Consider the following 13443-nt stretch of genomic DNA (forward strand, 5'->3'; position numbering starts at 1 on the left):
TGTCGTTATTTTCTTCTGGTGCGTGGTTGGAGTAACTCTTATCTCACCATCTCTTCCTAGAAAACATGAAGGAGGTGAAGGAGCCGAGGCACCGCAAAGACAACAGGCGCCCGGACCTGGAGATTTACAAGCCCGGCCTCTCCCGGCTGAGAGGCAAGCTCGTGTCACCAAAGCACGAAGCTGCCGGGAAGGAGAGGAGTGGGACCGAGGAGAGCAGGGAGGAGAGCGCTGCTGAGAAGGGCCCTGCAGCAGGAGGGGCTCCTCCGGTCGCAGAGGACTTCGGCAAAAGCAGCAGCCCCAAGCAGAACGGCCCTTTGCAGGGGAATGAAGAGACGGAGGCTAAAAGCGGGCGGCAGAGCCAGGAGAGCTCCTGCAAACAGCTCGCTGCGGATGAGTGGTGCCCCAAAACCACGCGGAGAGCCAAGAAGCCAGACCAGCAGATCTACCAGCCCGGCAAGCGCCTGCATTCGGTCGCCAAAGACCCAGCCCCGCGCTCGGCTGCTGAGGAGGTCGCCTGCAAGATGGAGCAGCTGAGGGTGGAGGGAGACGAAGAGGCTGAGAAAGGGACTGGAAAGGATGCCAGAAAAACCAAAGCGGGCAAAGAGGACAGAGAGGGAAGCCAGGCAGGGGAAGGAGGGAAAGCCTCGAGGGGAGAAAAAGGAAGGCGGATGGAGCGAGGCGAGAGGCTGAGGAGAGCAAACGAGGAGGTGGCGCCGGGGAAGCCGGGCTCCACCAAGCGCTACTCCCGCTCGGACAAGCGGCGCAGCCGATATCGAGCCTGCAGCACCAGCTCGGCCGGCAGCAACAACAGCGTGGACGGGGCCCCGCTCCTGGACGGGGTGGAGAGGCGGCAGGAGCGTGCCAGGGAGAGGGCACGTCCTCGGAAGCAGCTCTCCGCGTCCTCCACGGACTCCTTGGACGAGGACAGGATCGACGAGGCAGGAGCGTACGTCCCCGGCAGGCTCGGGGACAAGAAGAAGCGTTCGGAGCAGAGTCGGGCTTCTCGGAGCGAGAGCGAGTGGAGCAGCAACGGCCGGGAGGCGAAGGGCTCCTTCCGAGTCACGTTTGACAGCAGGACCATGAGCAGGGACGTCAGCCTGGCAGAGGCGGATAAAAAAAAGCCCCTGAAGGCATTTTGCAATGACTCAGAAGCTTCAGAGGCCAGGAGCCAGAGCAGAGAGCCCCAGGGGAGGGGCCGCGGGATCCTGTTCCTGCCTGCCAACACCGACCTCTCCGCCAGCACCTCGGGCTCCCCCGAACCCGGCCACCCCGGGCCCCGCCTGCTGCTCGCCGGCCCCAAAAGCTCGCGGAGCCGGGGCCGCGGCGGCACCGCTCGAAGGCTGTGGGACCCCAACAACCCCGAGCAAAAACCTGCCCTGAAGAGCCAGAGCTCTCAGCTCCACTTCCTAGACACGGACGACGAAGTGAGCCCCCCAGCCTCTGCCTGGGGGGATGCCCGGCAGGCCCAATCCTCCTACTACAAGTTCCAAAACTCCGACAACCCCTACTACTACCCCCGGGCCGCCGGGCAAGGCGCTCAGTATCCGTACGCCGGGTACTCCCTGCAGTATCCCGTGGGACCAAGCAATGGGGTGTACCCGGGAGCCTATTACCCGGGCTACCCGGGCCAGGGGGGGCAGTACGCCTGCGGCCCGCTGCCCCCGGCCCCTCTGAGCGCCGAGGTGGAGCAGCAGATGCGCAGCATGCAGCAGCAGGAGCTCAGCAAGCTCCTGCGTGAGGCTGGGAACCAGGAGCAGCAGCTCAGCAACCTGCTCTCCAGAGACCGCATCAGCCCCGAGGGGCTGGAGAAGATGGCCCAGCTGAGGTTAGTGGCAGGGGCGCTTCTGCTGCCGGCACGGGGGCTCCCGGAGGGCCTGGGAGAAGAAGATTTTGGTGTCTGGGAGGCCGGGGCAGGAGCTCACAGGCTTCTGAGGTGCTGGGGCTGTTTGTCACGTGCTGGTGGCGTTTGATGGCAGAAGGAAAGCGTGGGTGAAGATCTTGTTTGCCCGGGCTGGGAGCTAACCATGTGGCTCCTCGTGGTCATGGAACACCGTGTGTGTGTTGTAGGGAAACAGGAGCAGGGCAAGCACCCCCTGTGGCTCTTGGGTTCTGCTGCTCTTGCTGGAGCTGCTCTCTCTTGGTTCCAGTGCTTTGGGTGCTTGCTGGTGTACTTCTTTCTCACCTGCCCTCAGTTATCAGCTGAGTTGCATCGTGGGCTTCAGCTCAGCGACTGTTTGTGCTCTCAGAGAGCTGCCTCACTGCCCGCGTGGCAGTGGCAGCACCTCCCAAGCACGGGGCAGTTTTGTTCTTGGCACCGTTCAGCCCCGTGCCATGTGCCAGTCCAGCAGGGGTGGCCTACTGGGGTGCCAGGGAAGTGACAGCGCTGCCCTGGAGGGTAGCTCACACGGCCGTAGCAAGGTTCTAGCTGGCACCTTCCATGTTTGCTCGTGAGCTCTGTGTCTCTGGGGCTCCTCAGGGACTTATTTTCGGAGCCAGCTGGCAGCACACCCAGCAGGTGAGCTCATTTCAGAGCCTGTGGCAGTGCTGCTGTGGCCAGCGCTCCTGCCCTGCCCCAGGAGCAAGGTGCAGGTGGCCTCATCCCCGTCCTTTCAGTGCATCTCCCAGTGTGTGCTGTCAGCCTGCCCGTGGAGCTGCCTTGGTTCTTGGCTTCGGGGGTTTCTTAGCCCTGGAGCTTATTTAGGACAAGAGGGAACGGCCTCAAGTTGAGCCAAGGGAGGTTTGGGTTGGGAATGGGGAAAAACTTCTCAGGAAGAGCAGTCAGGCACGGGGACGGGCTGCTCGGGGAGGTGGGGGAGTCACTGCCCTGGGGGTGTTGGAGGAAAGTTTGGATCCGTTTCACCGGGAGCTCCCCCAGGTATCGTGGAGCTGCTTCTAGCCTGTAACTGTTTCATTCAGTTCAGAGGAGGAATCCTCCTCCAGTGGCTGGGCTGGGCTGCGGGGGAATGAGCTTTCTGTTCCTCTGAGGCTTATTTCCTCCAGGTGTAACTTTCTGCCCTCATTTTTGAGGGATTAGGGTCTCTGTTTCCACTATGTATTTTGGTTGGATGGAAGTAAGGGACGGATCACTGCAGTGCCAAGACATCTCCTGCTGTCTGGTTCCGTGCGTGCTTATTCCTGGCCCGTAAGAGCTGGGCTGTGCTCAGAAGGAGCAGAGCCTGGTGGCATATCAGGAGGCTGTGTCCTGCTTTTCCCAGTGGCAGAGCTGTCGCAGGGTCTCGTAGCTCTTTGGCAGGCACAGAAGGAAGCCGGTCCTTTCAGATTTGCTCTGCTGGAGCCAGAAGGGTGATGGCAACAGCTCCTGTCTCTCTAGAACATGCAGAAGCATCAATTACCGTAGCTTGTGAGCGGGGTGAACTGCTGATACCTCGTTCTTGCTGGGTGAAAAGCATCGGGTGGCTCAGCACGTGCCCTGCAGCTCAGCTGGGTGCACCCCTGCCCATGTTTCGCCCTAGGGTGGAGATGCTGCAGCTGTATGAGCGCTGCATCCTGATGGACATCGAGTTCTCGGACGCGCAGAACGTGGACCAGCTGCTGTGGAAGAACGCCTTCTACCAGGTGATCGAGAAATTCCGCCAGCTTCTCAAGGACCCGCTGGGGGAAAACGCCCAGGAAATTCGGATCAAACTTCTCCAGCTTCTAGATGAGGTAAGGGAGAGAAAAACTCAAACCCCACTGAAGCTTTGGGTGGGACTGGGCGGTGTTTGGGGTGGTGTTTGGGGTGGTGTAGGTGGACGAGCCTTCGTGGTCCTGCTTACCTCTCTGTGCCTTAAGCCATGCAGGGGGAATGCTCAGCTAGATGGTGATTTAGTCCAGCAGGTGTGGGTCCAGGTGGACATTTGTTGTAACTTAAACCAGGCTTGTTTTGGTGGTCCTAAAAACCTCTGAGATGGGAGATTGTTTGGCCTCATCGTTACTTTCTGAAGAGAAACAGCACAGACCTCAGGGAGAGGAACTTTTCTTGCCCATGGTAAGGCCGGTGTGGTGATTTTGACTTGCCTGGGAGGTTTGTTCCATCCAAGCACGCGTGTTTTTTTGCAGGGCTCTTTGTTTTTCGATGGCTTGCTCCAGAAGCTGCAGGTGTCGTACCAGTTCAAGCTGGAGGACTACATGGACGGGCTGGCCATCCGCAGCAAGCCCCTGCGGAAAATGGTAGGTTGGCTTCCCCCTGGGCACTTCTCACCCTGTCAGCTGCACGCAGCGCGCTGAGCTCAGGGTGCTGCCCGTGCCAAGAGGTAGGCAGCTGCACTGAATAGATGTCAGTGTGTTTGCAGGGAATCTCAGCTGCTGGAGAACTTGTTGAACCAACTCCAGGGCATTAACATTTCTTGGCGTCCTTTGCAAAGAAGGAGCTCTTTTTTTTTGTTGTTTTCTTTTTTCTTTTTTAAAATCAGCTCTGAGTCCAGGCCTAATAAAGGGAAGGAAGTGCCCAAAGGTGCCCTGGCTCAGCCTTAGCTCTTTAACATCTCCAATTCCTGTGTGTGGAACTCAGAATAACGAACAAGGGGAGCGAACAGTTGCGCTGTCTCCCTGACACATGACAGCGATTGCCCTGAGCTGTGAGTGCAGGTGTGAGGGACAGCTGGAAGAGGATATTTTCGTCCAGCTCCATTCCCAGAGATGTGTTTGTGTTAGCCAGTTTGTCCTCCTCAAATTGGTCATGGGCTGAATGAGCCACAAATTCCAAAACCTACCTCCTCTGGGCAAGAGCTGGGACGCTGATGTAAGGGAGTAGCTGTCTGGGGATTGGGTTGCCCTTACAAGTATTGAACCAGTGCCCTGGAGCCTCATTATTTTAATTCTCTGGCCCTTCCGTGAGACCCTCAGGTTGTCAGTGACCTCCTCCTGCAGTCCCTGCACGTTCACTGGGGTTTAAGGTGAGCCAGGGGTGCGCAGCTCCCACATAACGTCCTGAATTCCTCCTTGCAGGTGAAGTACGCGCTGATCAGTGCCCAGAGGTGTATGATCTGTCAAGGGGACATCTGCCGGTACCGAGAACAAGCAAACGATACGGCCAACTACGGAAAGGCACGCAGGTATTGTGTTCCTCACCCCAGGGCTGAGGAGAGCTCTTCCTCTATCTGGTTACAAGGGATGCATCTCGTTTCGTGCTTTGACTTGCCCCTAGCCTCTTTTCATGGCTCCTCGTTGTGCTGCAGCCCTGTGAAGGTGCGAGGTGTAGCCTAGACTGCTTCGTACCCTAGTCAGCACCCCGCAGATCTGTCTTCCTCCAGCTGTCTGGCATGGAGCTTGTTCTGTGCTGATCCTGTGACAGGCAAAGTTTGTGGTGCTGAGGCTGGCAGAGTGACTCGTGTTTCCTGCTAGCTTTTCAGCTAGGGGAGGTTCCCCTGTACGTGTCCATATGTTCCGACTGCATCAGGAGTTACTGGCGCTTGTTGCTTCCTGACACTCTTGCTTTGCCTGGCATACTGTCTTTTTCCTGACTTTTTTATTTAATTTTATTTTTTTTTCTTGAACAAAGACTGATGGCGTGTGAATGAGCCTGTCCCGGGGCATGGAGCCCTGAAACTTGTAGTGGTTTGCAGAACAGGGCAGGGAAGGCCGCCTGGTTTGAACCTGTGGGCATCATGGAGTATGCTGGTGTCTGAGGGGCTGGGAGGAACGTTGTGTGTTTGTGATGTGTCTGAAGAGAGTGACAGATCCGTGTGGCGTGATATAAACTGAATAACACGATTGAGGGAAGATAGGAGGGAGGAGTTGACTGCCACTGAGCTGACCTCTCTTCTTTTGGGATGATTGAATATCTTGAAAATATTGGGAATGAGCTAAGCAACCAGAAAGGTTTGGTTCCAGCTGCCAAAAAGGCTAAAACGGGGATGGAGAGAGAAACGTTTCCTGCATAGCCCGCTCTCTGTGCCTGAGGCTGGACTGGGGACAGCGCTCGCTGGATCTGGCTAAATGCTTGTCTTCAGGCTGAGCCAAGAACATTTCTTTCTCCAGCTTTCTGCCTCGCCCTCTTGTCCTGTGCCCTGTTTCAGACTCTCCAGGCCGGGTACAGGCTTGCTGGCTGTGCATGCTCACGCAGGCAGAGGGCACTTGTGCAAAGGGCCTGTTCCCTGCAGGGCCTCCAGCAATTCGGAGGGAATTCTGTGCCCTTAACAGCGAGGAAAGCAACCTAACTTTTTCTCTGGTTCTTCTCTTCCTCAGCTGGTACCTGAAGGCTCAGCAAATCGCTCCCAAGAACGGCCGCCCGTACAACCAGCTGGCGCTCCTGGCCATCTACACGGTGAGGTGCTGGTCGTGCGAGGATGCAGCAAGCACAGGAAGAGCCTCCGGGAGGGTTAGGGGTTTCCATCTGGTGGAGGAAGATGTTTAAGGCAGTGCAGATGTGTTTTTTTTTTAAAGAAAGAAAGGCTGATGGCAGGGTGTGCTCTGTGGATCCCAGCTGTTGTGGCTTCAGGCAGCTTGGTTAGATACGCAGTGCTGCTGCAGGCTGTCAGCATCCTGGGGATGGCTCTGTAGGCTGTTGAGTGCACACATTTTGAAAGGGGACTGCTTTTAAGGTTTTGCACGAGATTCTTGTGCTCAAGACCATGCTGTTGCAAGCATTTTGCTTGCCACGTCTTCAATGAGCCTGTGAGCAGCAGTCTGAGCAACATCAACACAACTTCCTGAGCTTTGAGTTTTGCTGGCTACTCCAGCCATGCAGCAAAGCTCGTTGCAAGGAAGATTTGCAGCAGATAATGGGGGCATCAGAGCGGGGCATGGGGATTGGTAGGGAGCTGCCCATACAATGCTGAAATGTGCTGGTTTAAAACACTAGTTTAAAACTGCAGGGCTTAGAAATGTGCTTCCCTCGTGGCTGGGAATGGCTTTTCTGGCTCTCAGCGTGGGGCTCGGAGCAGCACAGTGTCCTGCCATGCTGTGACGGTCTGTAAGGCCAGCAGCACGTGGGCAAAACCCTAAATAGCTGCAGGTTGGTGGCATAAAGACTTGGAGGCTGCTTTCTCAGTGCTCCCTGTGCTGGCCTGGGGGAGGAAAGGAGCTGAGAGGTCACGTGAGTGTGCAGGGATTAGCCCAGGGGCAGGCTGAGGTGCGGAGGGCATCCTTCTACACCCCTGCCAGGAGCCTGGCAACCCCTCCAGTATTCCTGGGCCTCTCCTCTTGTAAAACCCACGTGGAGTCATTTCCATACTCATAGCAATGTTGCAGAGTTATTTCCTGAACTGTCAGGAATTCACTGTTTGTACCGTTGCCCTTTGCTGTGATATCTGCTGAGAGCTTTTTTGTGTGAGCCTCTGGGTTAATGGCTTCTGTGGCAGCCTCGGGGCTAGGGCAAGTCTGCAGGCTGAGAGGGGAAGGGGATTGAATGCGGAGGGAGAATTATCGGGGGTCTTGGCCTCAAACTTCCCAGGATGAGTGCTAGCTCTGAGCCCAGTTGTGCTTTTTTTTTTTTTGCAGAGGAGAAAGCTGGATGCTGTCTACTATTACATGCGCAGCCTGGCTGCCAGCAACCCCATCCTCACGGCCAAGGAGAGCCTCATGAGCCTGTTTGAAGAGACAAAACGCAAGGTAAGTGGGGGCTGAGCTGCGGGACGTGGCGGCTGCCTCAGCTGCCTCTCAGCTGGAGAGCTGAGGTCTGGAGAGAAAGGTGCTGGTGGCTTTGGGGCTCGGAGTCACCACCAGTTGACTGCTAAGAAATTCCATACTGGGATTCAAAAGAGAGAGAGAAAAAATGATGCTGCCTGTCTGCAGCCTGCTTTTGGGGTTGTGTAGTCAGCTGAATCTCTTATTTCTGGGTCACCGACTGTCAAAGAGCCCGGCTCAGCAAGGGCTGGAGGTTGCTGTGTTTTGCAGCACGGCCTCAGCGTGCAGCTGGATTATTGCCTCATCCCAGCGAGGCGGGTGGCAGAGGCTGCAGTCCCTTTGTGCCCCAAATCAAAAGTGCAGCGTATCAGCTGCCAAGCGCTGCTAGGACTGGGCACGGCTTTTCTTGTCCCAGTGCAGTCAGATTCAAAAACCTCTCACCCGTGCCGTCCTGTAGTGTCAGAAACCAACTTCTGAGCCTGTCAGTGAGTTATTGTCGTTTTGAAGCTGGCGCAAAAGCCACTTTCAACACATAAATGAGATATATTTTCCCTGCCCCTTGATCCCTGGGTGAGCTGAGCCTGTCCTGTCCTCGCAGGCGGAGCAGATGGAGCAGAAGAAGCACCAGGTGCTGGAGCTGAGCCCCAGCCGCCGAGGGAAGGGCAAGAAGCCCACGTTGCGACAAGTCGGGGACGACGCCACGCGGCTGGAGATCTGGATCCATCCCTCCCACCCCCGCTCCTCCCAGGGCCACGAATCCGGCAGGGATTCTGAGCAGGACAACGGGCTTGGGAACCTCAGCCCCAGCGACGTGAGTACTGCAGGAGGCGGCTGTTGGCTTTGGTGTCATGTGTTTGGAATGCGGTGGAATGACACTGGATCTGTTTTGCTTTCCTGTTGCTAAATTTTCCAGTGTTTTGGCTTCCCCTATGGGAGCTGTGCCTGGGTCAGGCTGAGGAGCTGGTGACCTCGTGCCTCTCATGTTTAAGGCATGTTGTTACCATCCCTTTCTTGGCAGCACGTGCTGCTGGGGCTGATGTGGAATAGGAGAGGCACAAACAGAAGATGCAGTGAAATGCCTCTGCTCTGCAGGCTCCGACATGGGCGAGGTTGCCGGTGGGAAATGAGGTCAGGTGCTGGAGGCCAGGGGTAGCGGTGACCCGGGGAGCTCCAGGGCTTGTTCTGGAAGCGAGTCGTGTGTCCCAGTGCAAGCTCCCAGTCACCTGGCGCTGGGACAAACGCAAAAACCATGCTTTTAATTTCCAGTGTAGGTGTTACGCTTGCAGTACTCGTTCTGCTGAGAAAAATCTCTTGTAAGGATTAAAAAAAATGGGCTACTGGTGTCCCTGACCAGGCGGTTCGAGCTCTGTACCTTGCAGAAGGGGCCCGGGTGAGCTCTGTTTGTCTGGCCCAGGAATGCAGGCAAAGGCAGTGCTGGTTGGGAGCTCATCCTCTAGGAATCCTTGCATTGCTTTGGCACATGTGGCCTGCAGGAGGGCTTGCCAGGGAGCTCGGGGCTGCCTGTCCTAAAATGGCTGTTAAGGATGGGAGCCGAGCTGAGACCTTCTGTGCGCGCTGTGGGGCCCAGCGCTTCTCCAACACGCTGGCGCTTTTATAACTGGTTTGTGACTTCAGCTGGGTGGAACTGGGGTGAAGTCTCAGAGCTGGGAGATAAGCTCTGGCACACTGCTGCTGCATTTTTTCGCTGTTACTGCCCTCGGTTGTTTTCCCTCTCCTCTGGCTTCTCTTCTGGAGACCTTTGCTTCCTCAGCATCATCGGCAGGAACGTGCCAGGCTTTGGCGTCTCCATAAATCACTGGTGGACGTGCTCTGACATACGATGCTGTGAGTGTTTCTGAGGCACTGGGAGTTTCTCCTTCGCGCTACTCCCATGTGGGGTGGTGTAACCGCTGGCGAGCTGGGGGCAGTAATGTTTGTGGTGTCTGCAGTGCGGCGATGTTTGCTGGAGCTTGTGCTCGATCTGCTCAGTGGGGGCTGCACTGCCTGAAGCTCAGGCCACTGGCAGTGCCTGTACAGACTCTGATTAGTCTTGGTCTCTCCAGCTGTTTAAAATGTTAGTGGCTGCTCCCACTAACACCGAGAGGCTGCACAGCCAGAACCCCAAAGGAGAGCTGAGGACACAGATTTGGGCCCTGCTGGTTGTGGCAGCCGAGATTTTTCAATTTGGGCTGCAGTGCGCTGCTCTGCTCCTCTTCTGCTGGCACAAATGCTTAGGGAGCTGTGCCACGACCGTGCCACCAAACCGATCCGGATAAAACACAACCAGGTGAAGCAGAAACGTGCAGTCTGTGTCGCTCCCAAAGTTCCCATGCTGCGAAGCTGGGGGCTGGACAAAAACAGCAGCTGTTTGGGAGGAAGCTCTGCGCTTCTGGAATCCTTGAAGCTGTGGCCTCCTACCCTCATCCTCACCTCGGCGGTGCTTTCGGGGGCTGCAGAGGAGCTGAGCAGTCTGCCTGCTGCCACGGTGTGGCACTGTTTGGCTTCGGAAAGGCCCTGCCTGGGCCAGAGGCAGGCGGCAGCCCTCATCCTGGCAGCACCTCTGCCCCACATCGCATCAGGCCCGTTCCCCACGCGGGCTGGGGCGGAAGGGAACAGCTCTGCTCCCAGGGGAAGTGTGCCAGTGCTTACGTGTCATTTCAGAGAAATGAGTCTTAAACCGTGTCACTGCCTCCTGGTGCCTTCCTTGCCAGCGTGAGCCCTGGGGAAGGCTGGGGCTGGTTTTTCGCTCATGCTGACAGTTGTGCTCTGCAGGTAGCTCCTCGGCTATCAGCCTTTGTGGCAGCTGCTTGCTATTTCTGGCCCAGAGAAGGTCATTTTTTGGCTCAAAATGGGAAAGTGTTGAGCTTTCAGAAGCAGGGACAACAACACAAGCGTAGACCCGAACAGCTCTGGCCAATACAAGCAGGGTGGGAGCTGGCTCCTTGTGCCCTTCCCTTCAAACCCAGCCCGAGCTAAAGGAGCCTGGCAGCTTTGTTGGTAACCTGAAATGGTTTGGGATGTTTTCCATTCTTGCTGGCTGCCTCCTTTGCTGTGCAGGCAGCTCAGTACCAGTGCTGCCTGGTGGCACACAGGGCAGGGAGATGCTGAACGCTTCCCTCTCAGCACCTACTCATCCTGCTGCCCTGTCAGCGAGCAGAGTCTGCTCAATGCATGCCTTTAGGCTGCTTTTTTTTTTTTCCTCCCCCTTCTGTGGCCCTATATAAAGACCCAAACCCCATTACTTTGTTTCAGGGGCAGAAGCTAGCTGAGTGGGCTCAGCAAAGCGTGACGGCGAGGCTGCAGAGGGGCAGCCCATGCTGCAGCCACCGTGGTGGCACAGGCAGCGTGCGGCGCTGGCAGCTCGCCTCGGCGCTGTGTGTTTAGGGGGAGGCTTGGCACAGCTGCTTCTCCCACTCCTTGCTCCGGCATCTTCTTCGAGGAAGATGCAGAACTGGAAGCGTGTGCCATCTGCCTGCACCAAGGGCCGTGCAGCTTCGTTTGGCCCCTCTCTCATTAACTGGATTGGGTGCCGCTGGCACAGAGGGCACGGGGAGGGCTCAAAGCCAGCAGAAGAAGCGTTTGGGTCGAAGCCAGTCCTTTTTGTGCTTAGGCTTTTGTCCGTTAGGCCTGCAGCCTTTTGGAGTTTCGTTCTGTGAATCTTTCCTTCTGGCCGTTCTCTGTGGTCTCCTGTTTGTTGTTTGCTTCTAGGTGTGCAGCGACACGAGAATCCGGGCTGCCCCGGTGCCCTGCTTACCCCACAACATGAGGTTACTGCCTGTAGGATTCCTACGAGAAAAGCAAAAGGGAGACTGAACCGATGAGTGGCCGTATTCCCTTTTTTAATAACAAAACCAAAAGCTGGATAGAGCAAAGGGAGCTGGAGAGCCAGGTCCTGTTTCTTCGCTGCCATTGGTTTCGTTTGCCTTGGGTCTGTCTTGATCTCAGGTCTGATAGTGCCGGCTGCAGCTTGCTGCGCAGACTGTGAATTGGTAGAGTAAACAGGGCAAACGTGCCGTCAGTCTCCTGAGAAAGTGTTAATATTACACTGCGTTTGAGATTTTAATCACCCCTGTCAGGAAATGCTGAGTTAAGGTTCCCACAGTTGCAATTGCCCGCTGCCTGCACGCTGCAGCAGATACTTCCTTATGCGATCACGCAGCGTGCATGCACCACAGATTGCTCCATAGCTGCAGCTAGGATTAGGGAAGAGAGGTTTTCCCTTGGCACACCAGTAATTGAATAATAGTTCTCTCCAGATGTCTGAATGCTTCGGAATCATTAAAGAATTAAGCCTGCTAGGCTCTTAGCGAGAGGTCAGTCTCGCAGAGCCGGCGCGAGTTTGGCCACCCCAAAAGGAGGGCCACCCAAAAAGCCCCTAGGAAAGCTGAGAAAGAGTGGAGATCTGCTGCAGTTGAGAAGTTCAGAGCGGGTTTTCACCTCCAGCTCTTTGCTTTCCTCTCAGCAGCAGGGAACACGGACATCGGGGTTCCTGCAGATGGGTGCCGAGTATCACCAGGAGCTCTAGCAAAAAAAAGGGGAGAACAAAGTTCCGTCACCAGGCTGGATGCCGTATCCTGCTTCTGCATTTCCTCCTGGTTGCATGCCCTGCTGTTCCGTGGAAGCTCGCTGTACGCCTGGAGTCAGGCTGTGCTGGCAGCGGGTGCAAGTGCCAGGAGACAGCAGCAACGCGCCGGGGCTGTCAGCAGCGCCTATCCCGGGGTGGGAAGCTCCAGAAATTGAGACGAGCGTTAGGCATGCAGGGAGCTGGGCCTCTGCTCCTCTCTGGCATGCTGAAGGTGCTGTCGTCTCACAGCAGGGGCGGTTGTGAGATTTGTCCTGCTCCTTTTTGCCCCTCTGGGGCTGGATTCAGCCAACTAGGAACTCGTCTGGCAGTGCCTGGTTGGGGTTGGCTTCACGATAGCTCTAACTGTGATTCTTTTTTTATTTTTCTTTCTGAGGTGAGGCGTGTGCAAGGATTCTCACCCATCTTTCTCAGTCCTTCTCTCCTCTCAGTTTTATTTCTGTCACTGCCCGTCTCATCCTAGCACCACGATGCTGCATCCGACCATGGTCCAAGGCAGGAGAAGGCATTTTGGGGAGCGCTTGTGCCTCCGGGAGCACTGGGAGGTCCTGGGGCTCCCTGAGCCTCTGCCTTGTTGGCGGGAGTGCGTCCTCGGTTGGGAAAAGGGTCAGTGTCCTGGTCAGCTCCTGCATGTTTCACATCCGTTTTTCCTTGGCTGTGTTTGTTGTTTCTGCTCTGTGTACTTGTTCCTCTTCGGCAGCAGCCGCTCGGCTGACTCTGGGCTGGCTCTTTCTCCCGGCTGGCTTCAGGCTCTGCAGTTTTTCCTCCGGGGTTCCGCATCTGGAGAGGAGCGCTTTGAGGGCAGCAGCAGGATCAGCCCTCCTGTTAGGCTTTTGGGGGTTTTGGCAGTGGCTTTTGGCCATTTTACCCCATCAGCCGGGCTGCTGTTTGGGCCAGACACACGAGGTGGTGGCAGGGACCTGGGTTTGGAGCTGGGGTTCCCTGCTGCTGCCTGCAGTCCCTTGGAGCTTCTGGCTTGCCCAGAGGCCACTGTGGTGTGCTCTGAGCATCTGTGAGCCCGATACCTGCAGAAACACCCCAGTTTATTTATTTGCCCTTCCCTGTCAGCTCGTTTCTCACCTCGTAGCTCTTCTTCGTGACACCCAAGTAGGAATTAGTGATGGGTGGCAGTGGAATTGGTGTTGTTCTGTACCAACAGCTGCTCTGCCACACGCACACATGGCCAAGAAGCCTCTTGGGAAGCTCACTGGTGGCAGCCTGTGTCCACCCCCCCGGGCGGCGCTTCTGGGAACAGTGAAGGATGACGCCTGCTCCTTTCTCTTCCATCTAGGCTC

General features: G+C 56.4%; 1 protein-coding gene across 3 annotated transcripts in view; it reads left to right on the forward strand.

Moving 5' to 3' along the window:
* SMG6 (SMG6 nonsense mediated mRNA decay factor) overlaps window positions 1–13443 on the forward strand; it is a 103140-nt gene that overhangs the window by 723 nt on the left and 88974 nt on the right. For all 3 annotated transcript variants that reach the window (XM_068656168.1, XM_068656169.1, XM_068656170.1), the window contains exons 2-8: window positions 61–1825; window positions 3474–3666; window positions 4060–4170; window positions 4948–5054; window positions 6187–6265; window positions 7441–7551; window positions 8165–8377. In XM_068656168.1, coding sequence (XP_068512269.1) covers window positions 61–1825; window positions 3474–3666; window positions 4060–4170; window positions 4948–5054; window positions 6187–6265; window positions 7441–7551; window positions 8165–8377 — 2579 coding nt within the window. The remainder of the gene's footprint in view (window positions 1–60; window positions 1826–3473; window positions 3667–4059; window positions 4171–4947; window positions 5055–6186; window positions 6266–7440; window positions 7552–8164; window positions 8378–13443) is intronic.

This window comes from Anas acuta, chromosome 19, assembly GCF_963932015.1.
Source record: "Anas acuta chromosome 19, bAnaAcu1.1, whole genome shotgun sequence".
Lineage (NCBI taxonomy): Eukaryota > Metazoa > Chordata > Aves > Anseriformes > Anatidae > Anas > Anas acuta.